The following is a 14,007-nucleotide window of genomic DNA, read 5'->3' on the forward strand; positions in this document are numbered from 1 at the left end:
AGATTGAAAGTGAAAACTTGTGTTCTGAAATACGAGTTTTGAGATAACAAAAGTACAGAAACACCCAAGTTGCTGTCTTGTTGTCTTACCATCACCCAAAGGAACAGTGTTTTCTTTTTCTTCTTACAGTAGTAAGGCTAAGGGTGACTTTGTTTTGCTTTTAAATCTAAACCTGTTTTAAAGATATTCTTATGGAAATTGAATGCACAATATTGAAGTCTTGTGAAAGCTGCTCAGTATTGGCTGTCACAGCAACCTAAGCTGCTGTTGTTTTCTGTTCTGTTTCCTCCTTCCCCTCTGCAGATTTCAGGAAACCTTACTGTGCCTTGGATTACAGGTTGTTCCAGAAAAAGAGCAGTAAGTATCTTTCCATTTAAGTATCTAATGCATCACGTGAAAGAATGAAGAGTTTCTAAAAATTCTTTTTTTTTTTTTTTTAAATGTCAGTTCTCTTTACCTTGCATGGGTTTGTTTTTTTCCCATTATACTTTGACCAAAACAAACACTATCTGCAGATACAATGTTTCAGTTAACATAAAGCAGCAGAAGGTCATAATCCTGTGTCAAGCAATGTGAAGCCCACCTACATGGATTGTGCTGTTAGCTGAAACGTAACATTTGAATTTATAAGGACTGGGAGTTTAGAGCTCAGAATACATTTTTTTATATATTGAAAGAGAAAAGGTTGTTAATTGAAGCCAGTGAATGCTTGAGAGTAACTCCTTCCTCAGCTGCCCTGCACATGCACAGAGTTGGTCCATGCTGTCTGTAGTAACTTTATCAAGTCTAATTTTATCCACATATATGTCATGTCATGTTAGGCAGAATCAGCCAGGTTGGTGACCTCGATTCACAAACTACTCCAAGCCATAATACAGGGTATGGGACAGCTTTTGTCAGGATAACACTTCTCTTCAACTCTTGTGTGTGATTACTGTTCAGCATTTCCCTTCAAGGGCAGACTGCTAACCTCACTTTGAAGAGCGTGTCAGTTCTGCTTGCTTACCATGGAAATACACCCTGACTCTGCAAGTTGGATGGTACAATCAAGCTTTCCAGAGGCTGTTAAATGTTAGTCCAGCTCTATCATAAGGAATAAGTAGGGAGATGGCCATCATCATAAGCAAACATGTCCCACCCAACTATTGAGCTGTCAGTGTCATGAGTGCTGGGTTGGCAATGATATCTAGGTGATGGAGGAACCTTTCCTTGTCTTCTTCTCCCTCCTGTACCCAGTAGTTTTCTCCTTTTTAAAAATTTATTTTCAATTCTTCTGTTTAGTCTTCAAAAGGTGTGAGTTTGGTAGCATTTCCTGTATAAGTAGGAATCTAAGGACCATCATATTAAGTGTTTTCTCTCGGATTTTGCTAGATCTCAACTGTAGCACACTTGTGGTTTCTGCAGACTTTGGTAGTATCGCTTGTTTCTGTTTATTTAGAGAACACTTTATAAGAGCATCTTCCAGAGGAAGCAGTATTTTAAACGAGCTCTGTTGTTGCTCATTCCATCTTTCCCCTCCTCCTGCAAGTTCTCACTCTCTAGAGTAGACTTTTTTCAAGTAGTCTTTTTCTGAAAGGCACATTCCCTCTGTCACTGCATGACCTTTGAAAACACCAAGCAGCTGCTGAGTGTCCTAGAGCACAGTATCACTGTTTGGCTGAGCTGATCTCCTACATCACTGTTGAAAGGGGGAGGTTCCCTCCCCCCTCTCCCTGCTGGTTCACTGCCACCTCATCCATAGCACCAGTGCTAGTATCTAATTGCAAGGTGATCCAGGTTCAAACATCTGACCTGTCAGATACATATTCTGCTGAGTTTGTCCTTAGTGAGTTGAATGGGGATCAGGTGAGTGCCAGAGCCAGCAGTGGCTGGGAGCAGGGAAGGGAGTGGGGCAGGGTGCTGTCCCCTCCTTCCCAGCACTGCACCAGTTGGTGAGGCTTGGTGGTCATGCTGGGTATCTGACACAAGCTGTGGAAGAAATTTCTGCAAGACATTTAAAACCTTCAAGGATGTGGACGTAACTTTACTAAGGATGGTTATTAGGGTACCTTTACTCCTGTGTCATTTTTAGTCAATGAAATGCCTAAAGCCTGTTGGTTAATACAGTCTGGTTTGACAACATCTGTTTCCAGATTTTTGGATGCACTTTTTCCAGTTTGAATGCATAATTAGCCTTCTTAAAGGAGACAAGTTTAGGAGTTGGCACTCTAAAACTGCTGTGTACACGCAGGTGTAAGACAACAAAAAGAGAGAAAAAGCTCCTACTTCCTCAGAAACTTCAGCTTCAAATGTGAAGTTCTTTTGAAGAAAGAGCATGAGGGAACAGAAATAGAATGGGTAGAGTTGTAGAACTGCGATTATGGCAATTACTGCCATTCAAGCAATAAAAAGGCTAATCTGTATTTTGTTTAAAATGGAGAAGATCGTCTTTAAGATGATCTGAATTTTTAATCTCTTGCCTTGATGTTTTGTTTTCCTTGCCCTGTCCTTCAACTGCATCAAGAGAGAAATAAAAGCTGTGCAGTTTTGTAGAAACTCTTTCTAGGCTGCTCAGCTATGCTGAGAGATGACGTAATCCTGACTGTTAATGAATGTTAGTCTAGAAATATCACCCTCTCAGTTATTCATGAGAAAGGCTTTGTGGAAATAACAGAGTTCTGAATTCTGCCATGGTGTCTCTGCAGGGCATTGCCCTTTATGAAGGGATTGATGTTTGGTTTTTCACAGAGTGGTGGAAGGATAAAAAGGATTACAACTGCCTGAAATCAAAGTGCACCTCAGTTGTACCATTTGTTTTAAAACTATACCAATATTAACTTGTGAAAGTTCTCTTCATCTGTTCACACTCCTCTCCTCCCCTAGAAGGGCAGAGGGAAGAAAACTTTGTATTTTAGTCAAGCTGTTTTGAGCATGTCTAACAAAAACAGTCAGTCTTCAGCAAGAGACTGACAAGGCAACCCGAAGATCTCCACAGGACTGACTTGTGAATGCTGTCCTTGTTCATACCTTCTGTGTCATTTGTATATCAGTTAATGTTTTCCCTCCTGTGAAATAACTCACCACATATCTCAAAGTATTTCACTGTGTTAATGTTTACATTAGATGATAATAACACACGTAGCATGTCATGACCTTCTTGCTGTCAACAGCACCTCTTCACTACTCCCAACAGCAATCCTTCAGTGGATGCAAAGGGAAGGCTAGTCTCACAGTTTCAGACAAAATACATCTTTTTGTTATATTTTGCACCTAAGGTCCACAGATCACCTAGGCTTACTGTGTGCTGTGATCCTGTAGGCTGCAAAGAATGTCAGATCTGGCCAGGAACTGGAGAAGCACTTTTGACTTTTTAGTCAAATACAGGGAAGACATTAATAGATCATGATCATTACCACCTGAAAATCAGTTTACTTTGAGGCTGAACATTCACTGTTTAACTATTTCAAAGCTTCAAGCAGAACCATGTGTTGTGGATTGGAGGTTGGTTTTAGAAATTGTGGAGTGAGGTGACTGGACTTTGGAGTGTAATTTTTGGCTAGACTATTCTATTTAACTGATCTATCTTTTTTTCTCTCTTTTTATCATCTTCTTAGCTGTGTTTGGTTTAGAAATGTGTATTAATAGAATAGATGTAATTTTGGCTGAGTTTTGGAGCAGTTATAGCTCTTTATAAGCTGTGGCACTAATTAAATATTTATCAGTCCTACTTCCATTCATTCCTGCTTCCAGCTTCAAGCTTACCTAACCAGTGGGAAAAGATGCAGAAAGTCTCTCTTCCAGAAATCCACCTTTGAGCACTAGTAGTGTGTTAGCAGGAATAGTCCAAGGGTGCCCTCAGAAGCTGTTTGGCTTGAAGTCCATTTCCAAGCACCTTCTTGCCTGAAGGCTGTGCACCTTGCTGCTCAATCCCTTGCTCTACCAATGAAGCTGGCAGTAGCATCTCACTCCTGATCAGTTGCTTTGCTAGGGCCCTTCAGGTACACTTTTTTCTCCTAAGAAGACTGAAGGTATCTTGTGGTGGGTACTTACCTGCTCATGTGATGAGAGGGGAACCCTCAAGCTGTGGGGAAAGGCAGTGTCTGGGAACCAGCTCTCTCAATTGCTCTGGTATTTACTGCTACCAGCTGCCTTTTTCTTTTTTTTCCCCAGGGAGAATCCTGTGTAGCCAGGGAGTCTTTGGGGCTTAACTGGGTGGAAGTGCATGCAATGGATCTGTCTGCAGAAAATGCCATCCTTTCAAAGATGCCTCTAAGCTCTGCTCCTGCATGGGCAGTCGTGTCCAGCCAGAGCAGCAGGACTGGTTCTGGATCCCTGACACGGGGCACAGCTTTGTGACAGCTGTGAAACCTGAACTTAAAACCTCCAACTGAAGGAATGTGGAATCTGGTGTAGCTTTAATGAGGATAAATGTGCTGGTAGTGCCAAGGGAATATACAGACCTTCAGAATTTGTGTATGGTAAATCAAATATAGTAAACTGAAGAGTAAGAAAAATATGAAATGGTGCAGATGAGGAAGGCAGAGCATATGTAGAATGATTGATTCAGAAGTATCTGTTATTATGTAAAAATAAGATCTTGAGATATGAATTTATACTCGTCCAAAAAACTCAGCCATTAAGTAGTGTCAGAGTTCAGAGAGCTGAATGCTGCATCGTTAGGAACAAAGCAAAATAACACTGTGCTCACACAGAAGAATGTAGGATTTGTTCCTACCTTGAATGCTGTGTGCACATCTGACCTTCTCATTCCTCCCCAAAATACAACAGAGATGCAGGAACAGTAGTTAAAGGGTTGGAGCAGCCATAGGGTGACCGACAAAACGGGCTGCAGCTCTTCAGCCTGGGAGGGAGTGGAGGAGAGTGAGGGAGATCTTAAAAAATATGAAAGGTGTGGAGGAGCAAACACAGACCCCTGTGTTCAGTGTAAGAGTGGGTATCAAATGAAGGCAGCCCTAGGGCAGCTCAAAAGGAGATTGGACATGTTTATTGAGAGGAACATCAAGTAAGAAGTGCCTGCACTTTATAAGATACCAAGATTGCTAGAGAATAGTGGAGGGGAGGGTCCTACTCTACTTTTTACTTCAAAGATCCTTGAAAATGTGCAAAAGAAGCATTACTCCATGAGATTTCTTGCTGTTTCTCCATGGCAGAGTTTCTGAGCAGTAGTGACTAAAATTTGTTGTGAGAGGTTTGCTTGCTAAAAATAACCACTACCTTAGAACATTTCATCACAGAAAATCAGAACTGAACTCTTGATTTAGTATTATTTCACTGCAATTTAAAGAAACCTCACTTTTTTGGTAACATACAGTGCTCAGCTGCATGCAGCATAAATGCAACAGTTATGACATTTATATTAAAGCTCTAGTTCTTTCATAGTTTTAACATGTATTTTATTTCTGTTCTGAAGGTTGAGCCTAGCTTTTGTGCATGTGGCCTGAAACGTTTTCAACTGATGCATAAAAACTGATCTAAAAAAGCTGGCTCTCATAAAAGGCAGGATGAGGACACTCCACTGCAATGCAATTATTCATCCCAATTATAGACACTAGATTTGCACCACAAATATTGCACGCACAGTGGGTATTATGAAGGGCTCGGCACAGCGCCAGGAATGTCTATAATAAACTGGGTCATCTCTTATAAGAATGTTGTTATTACACTTGAGAGGTCAGGGGATAAGCAGGGTTTAACCCTGCCCTCCTCAGAACTGCTGATTCAATTTGCTCCCAAGGATTGCTTTTCATTGTGAGCTGATAGTCTGTTTTCTGCTGGAAGGAGCTGCTTTTCCAACTGCAGGCGACAGACCTGGTAACTGGGCAGGATTCAGCTTAACAGTTAATGCTGCTGAGGAGAGAGCTGAGCCTCAAATCAGCAAGCAGTGGATCTGAAGGGAGGAAATGAGGATTGTAGTCATAATAGTTGTTATAATGAAGTAAAAGTATGAACTCAATTGCCAGCTTGTCTCCAGCTGTGGAAGGCATTGTGCTGAATATGATGTTTTTCAGTGTTATCTTTTGGTTTTTTTGTTTAATTTTTTTTTTTTTCTGTGCTAACTGGTGCATCACAGAATCACAGAATCCTAGGGGTTGGAAGGGACCTGGAAAGATCATCCAGTCCAACGCCCCTGCCAGAGCAGGGTCACCCAGAGCACATCACAGAGGAACTTGTCCAGGCAGGTTTTGAATGTCTTCAGCGAAGGACACCAAATACCATAACACCAACGTTATGGTATTTGTAGGACTGTGGGGTTTTTCTCTTGTTTCATTGGTTCCTCAGATGATACCAAGCATGACAAGGTTAACAACTACATTGAGGGAAGTGGAGTTATATGTTCAATGCAGAAATCATACCCCTTTCCTCACAAAAGACTTCTGTAAAAGCAGAATGTGATTTTTGAGCAGCTTATAATGCAGGAGTCAAACTTACAGTCTTTGTCAAGGGGGTGATCCTGTGACTGGATGTATTTTGTGATTTCCATAGGAAATTCATGAGGAGGGATATGGCACAGTCAGTTAAGAGGTATGTAGTCTGGATCTAAGCTTTGTACAGACTGAAGTGTTGGTTACATCTCGTGAGGGGAGAGCTGGGGCTGATCCTGTGAGGGCAGTGAGCAGCCTGCTTAGTGCTCCAGGTTTCCCAGAGCAGCTCTGTATTCTTGCCCTGTGTTCTTTCAGTAGAAGTATTTTCTTGGATAACTGGAAGAGCATGTGGCACAGAAGTTTGAACTCATTTCACCCCTCTGCTGGGGAGGGGGCATTTCCACAGCCTGTTTTGGGGGGTTTCTTTAAGCTGTGCATATAATTTTCTACTTTGTTTTCCTGGTGACTGCACAGTAAGCTGTGGGAGTGGTAGATTGTTGCAGCAGTGTTGTTGTCAGTGTGACCTCTCCAGAACCAACACAAAGTGTTATGTTTAAAAAACACTCAGTATACTTTCGGAGGTGAAGTTGCCCTGAGCATTCAGGGAAGCAGGAGAGGCCCGAGAGACTTGTTTCCATGAGCGGTGCTCTCCTGCTCCTTTCTGCCTTCCCTCTCCTCAGCACTTGGCCGCAGAACAAGAGCTTTCCCATCACTTTCAGGCATTACAATCTACTTTGCCAGCAGCTAGCTACAAACAGGAGATGTTGCTTCAGTGACTCAGGAGATAACTCTACTGGTGTTCTTTGAAAATGGCTCATAGGCAGGGAGAGCTCTAGTCAGGTGTACAGGGAAACTGCCTCTGCGAGAGGTGAATGGGCACCAGGGATTCAGCTTTGCTCAGCAGGGTGTTCTTGAGACAAAGTCCAGTTGCTGCACTTTGCTACCCATCCTGGAGCAGCCTTGAAATGTGCCAACTGGATTCCTTTTAGATTAAAATAGACTGCAGGTTGTCATCTGGGAGTGCATCCCGTGCGGAGGAGAGCGGCTCCTGGGCAGCCTGCGGGGGTGCCAGGAGATGGGGAGGGTGCAAACACCTTCTCTCATTCTGTCCTTCAACAGATTAAAAGGTAGCCAACAAAAAAATCTGGAAGCAGTTGGTAATACATTTGAAAATAACTGGTACATTTTCATTACTGAGCCACCTGGGGTGGTTTTAGGGAGACAAGATTTTGATACTCCTGTTTTATGTTCGTGTATTAAGGAGAATCAGGTGCTTCTAACATTTTGAGAAACAGTCATTTAAAAAAGGAAATGGCAAAAATTACTGGATTCTGAAGATGAACAAAGATTAAAATGGGTAACTGCAAGATTGCAAAATTATTCTAGTTTTGCAAAATTACATTTTATGCTAAAAAAAACCCCTTGGAAATAACTTTTAACAGTTTTAAAATTAACATGCCCAGATTTCAGGTACTGAAATAATGATCATGTCATACAAAAGTCAGCTGCTGAAATACTGACAAATTGGGCACATGTGGGTACTACTTGCTAGTACAGAATTTATTGCTGCATTTATGTGCTCTTAATAGCAGGAGAGGTGACAAGCAGGGGCTGGTAGAAAGAAACTGTAGGTTTTAGTTAAAATTATGGGCTAAAAACTTGTGGTAGAGCCTGTCAGTTCTGCAAGTGACTGGTGCCGTGTGCCCACCACGGGTCATGAAGCAGTAGGATGTCTAGGATTTGTTTCTCAGTGTTACTCCTTGTATCAGTAATCCACTATCACATATTTTGATAAATACACACAAAGATTTGGGGAACTCGCAAATGAACAGTGGAACCAATTTAAACTCTGAAGCTTACCAAATAAACATTGAAGTCTTCCCTTTAGGAATTCAGAATCCTTTGAATTATGCATGTGTTGTAGTTTACAGTAAGATAAAAGAACTCTAGGTGGGGGAGGGTGAGAAACTTGAAAAGCCTTAAGGACTAATTTGTATAAACTGGGTGGAGATAGTAAACGGCACAAGGGGGAAAAAAAGCTATTTTCAGTAAGGCCTTATAGGATGAGATAAAACAAATTTTAAAAATCAGATGGAGTTGAAACCAAGCTGAAGTGCTTTAAACCTGCATGAGCACTGCCACTGCCTTTAAAGCAAATCCCAGGGAACCCTGTGCTGCCCTGGATGAAAAAACCAAACTTACAACCAAATTCTTAAGGGAGACTTAGAAGAAAAGCCATGGAAGCAGTATAACATGTATGTCTTCCTCTGTGCAAGACCTCTGGAAATTAAATGAACAGCATAAGCAGAATTTTTGAAGACATCTAACTGGTTTTTTTTTTAATCTTGCAGTTACAGGACCGTACACAATTTAGTGACCGAGACCTGGCGACCCTAAAGAAATACTGGGACAATGGCATGACCAGCCTGGGCTCAGTCTGCAGAGAGAAAATTGAAGCTGTGGCTGCAGAATTAAATGTTGACTGTGAAATAGTGCGGGTAAGAAATGTAGAGTCTTCCCCTATCTTGTGGCAGAAGCAAAAATAGGACAGATGAAAGCCTTTAAAAATTTCATGAGGAAGCTTGAAATAGATTTCACGTATTACATAATGAATGACCATGGTGGGAAGTGCTCTCATGCTCTTTCTGCAGTCTATATATAGAAAAAAAAGCCCTCAGGTAAGAGTCTTGTTGATCAGCAGCAGAAGTAGCACTAGAAGCCCTTTGACATTCTGTTTTAGACTTGAGTAAGATTTTAGGAGTATCCTAGAAGACTGAAAAGTGCTATTTCTATTTCTGTTAAGAAACAAAAGAGCCTTTCTCAAGATACAGGGAAAATATTTCTCATCACTGCTTATGGAAAAAAATAGTTGTAAATGTATGAAAGAAAATGCTCAAAAATAGGAAAAAATAATTTACAAGCCTATCTTCAAGGCAGGTTGGGATGTGACAGAGGGCAAAGGGTACTGGGAGAAATTCTGGGTTACTTCAGTTTGATATTCTGTTGAGGAAAGATTGCTTTGGAAAGTACAGGTTTGGTGTAAATAACCTGATTCCTGAGAACGACTCCACATCATCTCTTCCAGAGGCTGGGAAATCTGGTACAGCATCAGTTGTTGCCACTGTTATTCCCAATTAGCAGTCTGACATCCTGACTCAGACTGTGGGTGTCTCATTCCTTGGGTCCTTCCATTCTTCATTTTTTGCAGTCAGTACAAAAGCCATGACAGGCATGAGAATTATCACTAGGCCTCTCAGCCTTTCTCCTCTTTTTCCACCTCTTTTCTTTAAATTCTGACATGGCTTCAAAATCAGAACTAGGAGCCCTTATTTCAGACTCTTCATTTGTGGCTGGTTTATCAAAATGGTGCCAAAGTTACTCTCAGTATTGAACCCTAATCTGGTTATTTACTTGCTTGTTTCCCTGAGCACACAGGAATAATAGAAAAAACAGTTTTGGAGGCTGAAAAGAATTACTCTTTTCTCTGTAGAGAATAAAATTGCTCTGTATTTTCCAAGCTCTTCAGTTTGCTTTCTGAAAGGTGAAGGTGTCTCCACTTATCTCAACATGGACTCCTGGATAGGAAATACCTCATTCACAGGACAGTAAGACTGATACTCATGTTTCACCTCTCCTCCTTTGTTCCCTTAAGAACGTCCTTGCTGGCACTCACAGGATGACAGCATGAAGTTCTGTACTTGACTTTCAAGAGCATCTGCTTGAAATGCTTTTGTCTTCAGGGCAGATGTACCAGGCTCTGATCAGTTCCAGAAGATTCCCTGATGTAACCTTAGAAGATACATAAATGAATAAAAGGATTCCTTCTCTTCAGCTGGTGTCCTTACCAGTGTCTGTCCTACCTCTGCCTCTGGTTCCTCTACATGGCAGACGTGAGAATTGCAGCAGGAATTAGGTGGAGGTTGGTCCTGCACCACTGCTGCTTTCTTAGAGCTGAGTTAATGCTACAGGACAAGTGTGATCTTCAGTGCTTCCTGTTGTCCTTTCTCTAAGGCACACCGTGTGTATCCCAGCTGTAGGACAGGTATTTTCCATCGTGTGCTCTAGAGGATATGTCCTACCTTTGTCTGGGGATCTGTGCAGCACTCAGCATCCTGCCTCTCTCCTTCCCTGCCAACCCGCATTTCCCTCAGTGGGAAGGGAAGCACCAGCGTCTGGAGGTGAATGTGCAGCACAGCCTGTCTCACAGGGAGTCAGGACACAGCCATGGCACAGGCAGCTGGAAGGCAGGAGCCAACCACAGCACCTCTGCCCCATCCTGCAGGCACAGCCAAGGAGGGTTGGGCTGAGGAACACTTCTGGAAAAAGCTCTCCATTTCAGTACTTCATTGCCCTTGGTTTCACTGTCCCTTGAATCCCAGGTAGTGTGCAGGTAGCAACTCTTCCTCTCTTGGAGATGTAAAACAAAAGATTCTTGTAATAAATATGTATATAAAGCCAAGTAAATACGTATGCATCAAATAATGCAGACAATAAATATGTATAATATATTCTGTAAATAGTATTTTATATGTAAACACAAACATAACTGTAGAATATTTATATATGCCTAGCATTATCACTTCTTTCTTCATCCCCATTTTTTCCTTTTAATAGCTTTTAAAAATGGAATTTCCTAGCTCAGGTAAACGTTGCCATTCCAGAAGTACAGCTGATCCAATCTTATCACCCATACTGGCTTGAAAGTTCTCCAGTACAAAGAAAATATCAAATCTGTTTTCCTGTGCAAGAAGCCCTAATGTTTGCCAGTGTGCATAGTTCCACTGGATGTGATCTTTTAAGGCTGAACAGGGCATTTGGTTCCATGGTTATTGGACTCCTAGTAGGAGAAAGTGGCTGCTGGTTGCACCTTGATATCATGCACATTTGCACCCTCAAATGTTCAAAAATACAAAAAAATCCAACCATTGGGCCAACTTTAAATATGTGAAGTCTGGCCAATACTTCATTAAACTCACAACATTTCTTTTAATTACTTTATAATAATTGCTGATTACATTTGTTGGGGGGAGGAGGAGCTTGTAGTTACTTACACATTTTTGTTTATATTTCTCTTGACTAATTTTATTCATTCATAACAAAATGTCTGAAAGTAGAGTAGCTTTCTTGGCACAATACTCTGGATATTTGAGAAAGATGAACGACAGCTTCAAACTCCTCAGAAATATAGGAGGAATATAAGAAAACTGCATGACAATGTTTTTAATAGAACATAAAGCCTGCATTCATGAACAGTCAAAAAGCTACTCCTAGGCTCCCACCACAGGTTTATGATCAAAACAGACCTTGGAAAAACAACTGGGACTATTCCAGCTTTATTTTTTCAGTGAAGTGCGATTTCTGAAGGCTCCAACCTAGGATCTTTCTACCACGTTGACACCCTAACCTCAATATCTGCAGAGCTGTAATCCTGCTTTTTAAGTTGCTCCCTGCCAGTCCACTTACTTACAAGCTGCCTGAGGGCAGACATATGCTGGCTCCTCCTGCCTGGACTCTCCCTTTTTCCTGATTCTTCCTGGTCATCTGTTCATTTGGAGCTGGGGAAGCTGCTGCTGAGTCCATTGCTGGCTCCCCTAAGTTAGCTTAATGAGTCTGATCACGTGCACTTTACAGGTGTTGTTTGAAGTTTTTAGGGAGGTCATATTTTAGGGGAAGAGTTAGAATGATTAAGCTGGTTTCCTAAATAAAAATACCAGCCTGTTTTTACACTCATCATTTTGTTGCTCCAGAATATTCCCTGTGAGATGCACCATGCAGGATATGGAAGCTGATTGCTTCTCTTTCCCATTTAAATTTCAAGACACTATAAAAATAAGTTCATCTTCTATGACACATTCTGTGTGTTGAATGAAAGATTTTCTGCTTTGAAGGGTATGTAAAAAGATAAGTAAGCCCTACCTTTCTCAAGTGACTCTTTTTTGCTGATTTTTTTTTTAGGAAAAAGCAGCAGATTTGTTTTTAAATGTTGTTGTTGTTAGCAGTGTTTATTACCATCATAAGATTAGGAGAAAATTTAAATAATGGCAATACAGTGTTAAAAAAAAAAAAGAGAAATAGGTCTAGAAGGGCCACTTGTTTTTGTTCCTCAAACTCTCTAATGTATGAAAATATCTAGATCACTTTCTGCTTTGCATCCTTCAAAGAGGAGAATCAGCAAGGTGGAAAAGCAGGTAGCACCCAACAAAAATGCTTTGCCAAAAATAGCATTAAGCATGTTCTCTGTTAGCTAGTTGAAGAGATTCAGCTTTAAAAAGATGGTTTTTTTCAAAGTTGGCACAACATGAAGCTATTTTTAGTAGCTGGGACTGCTGTTCATATTTTGTAATTGTTCTGTCTGATAATCAAGGCATTAAAAGGGAAAAAATATTACTACACTTTTTCCTGTTATCTGTCAGAACGGCAGGTAAAAGGGTGATAGGGAAGAGGAACAACATGGGTTTTTCTGAAGTAAACCAGAGTAACGTGGTTTAGTGGATCTTTAAAGAAAAAAATCCTCTACTATCTTCATGTGTTTGGAAAACTCTGTTGGACCACTGACCTCATGGAGGGCTGTGCTTTTTGCCATGCCATGATTATCTGTGTTCAAGAACAGGAACTGCCCTTGCTTTCCAGAGAGGTTTGATTTTTAGCAACCCAGAGATTCCAGCACTCAGCAAGCTTCAGAACCTCCTAACAACCATGCTGTGCACACCTGGTGACACCTTACCTGGCTAAACTCCACTGTCCATCCTGGGCCAGCCTGTGGTCAAGTCCTGGAGCAATGAGGATGGTCCCACTAGTGCTGTCAGTGCTGCTTCTACTATGTTTTAGATGGTGTGGAAGGGGGAGGAGAGCCAGGTCAAGAAGACTGGAAGTTGGCAGAGAAATTGATTCCTGGCTCTGAGAAGGAATTTTGGATGCCAGTGGTGATGGGTGGAACAAAGTGTCTGGGTACAGGAGCTGTTAAGTAGAATTGAAATTGGATGAGAAACCAGAAGCCTGAGTATTGCAAAGGAAAAGAGAGAGTAAAGAGGTGAAAAGTTGCAGATCATCCTTCTTACATCATGTTAAACTCTATTTTGAGGTTTAAATAATTTTTAGTGTAGACTTTTATTAGAGAAGTCAGGTTATACAGAATCTCTTGGAGAACGGTGAATATGTGTTTTATTTGTGGACGATTTTATTGATGTAAAGTGAACTTAAAGCATCCATACATATCTGATAATGGATGGGTTTCCAAGTTCCTTGGTCTTGGACCTGTTTCATCTCCACCACTGTTCACAGTGTGCTTTTACAGAACTTCACTGCAAGCCATGTTTCTTCGAGACTTGCTTTCCACCAAAGAGGACTGAAGGAGAGTATTGCTCTGAACTGAATTCTGCCAAGTTATGTTTTATCATCAAAGTGTAATGATGTAGAGCTACCACCTTGGACAATGTCTTCTGTGCTGTAAGAAATCCTAGAACAGGAGGGCCCTTTGGGTCACTGGAAGCTTTAGTCCCCCTGTGGAAGTTGCAGAGTGGGAGAACCTGCATCAAAGATCTTACATCGGTTGAATAATTTAGGTAGAGAGACACCTTGAAGGTCACCTAGTCCTACTCTTTATTTAGAGCAGGATTGACTTTAGAGTTAGGTTTCTCAGGATGTT

General features: G+C 41.3%; 1 protein-coding gene across 4 annotated transcripts in view; it reads left to right on the forward strand.

Annotated features, from left to right (window-relative positions):
• Positions 1–14,007, forward strand: part of HDX (highly divergent homeobox) — a 41,916-nt gene that overhangs the window by 10,787 nt on the left and 17,122 nt on the right. For 3 of the 4 annotated variants that reach the window (XM_051630411.1, XM_051630413.1, XM_051630415.1), the window contains exons 3-4: positions 304–357; positions 8,714–8,860. In XM_051630411.1, coding sequence (XP_051486371.1) covers positions 304–357; positions 8,714–8,860 — 201 coding nt within the window. The remainder of the gene's footprint in view (positions 1–303; positions 358–8,713; positions 8,861–14,007) is intronic. The other variant, XM_051630412.1, reaches the window with a different exon arrangement.

This window comes from Apus apus, chromosome 12 (genome assembly GCF_020740795.1).
Source record: "Apus apus isolate bApuApu2 chromosome 12, bApuApu2.pri.cur, whole genome shotgun sequence".
NCBI classification, from domain to species: domain Eukaryota; kingdom Metazoa; phylum Chordata; class Aves; order Apodiformes; family Apodidae; genus Apus; species Apus apus.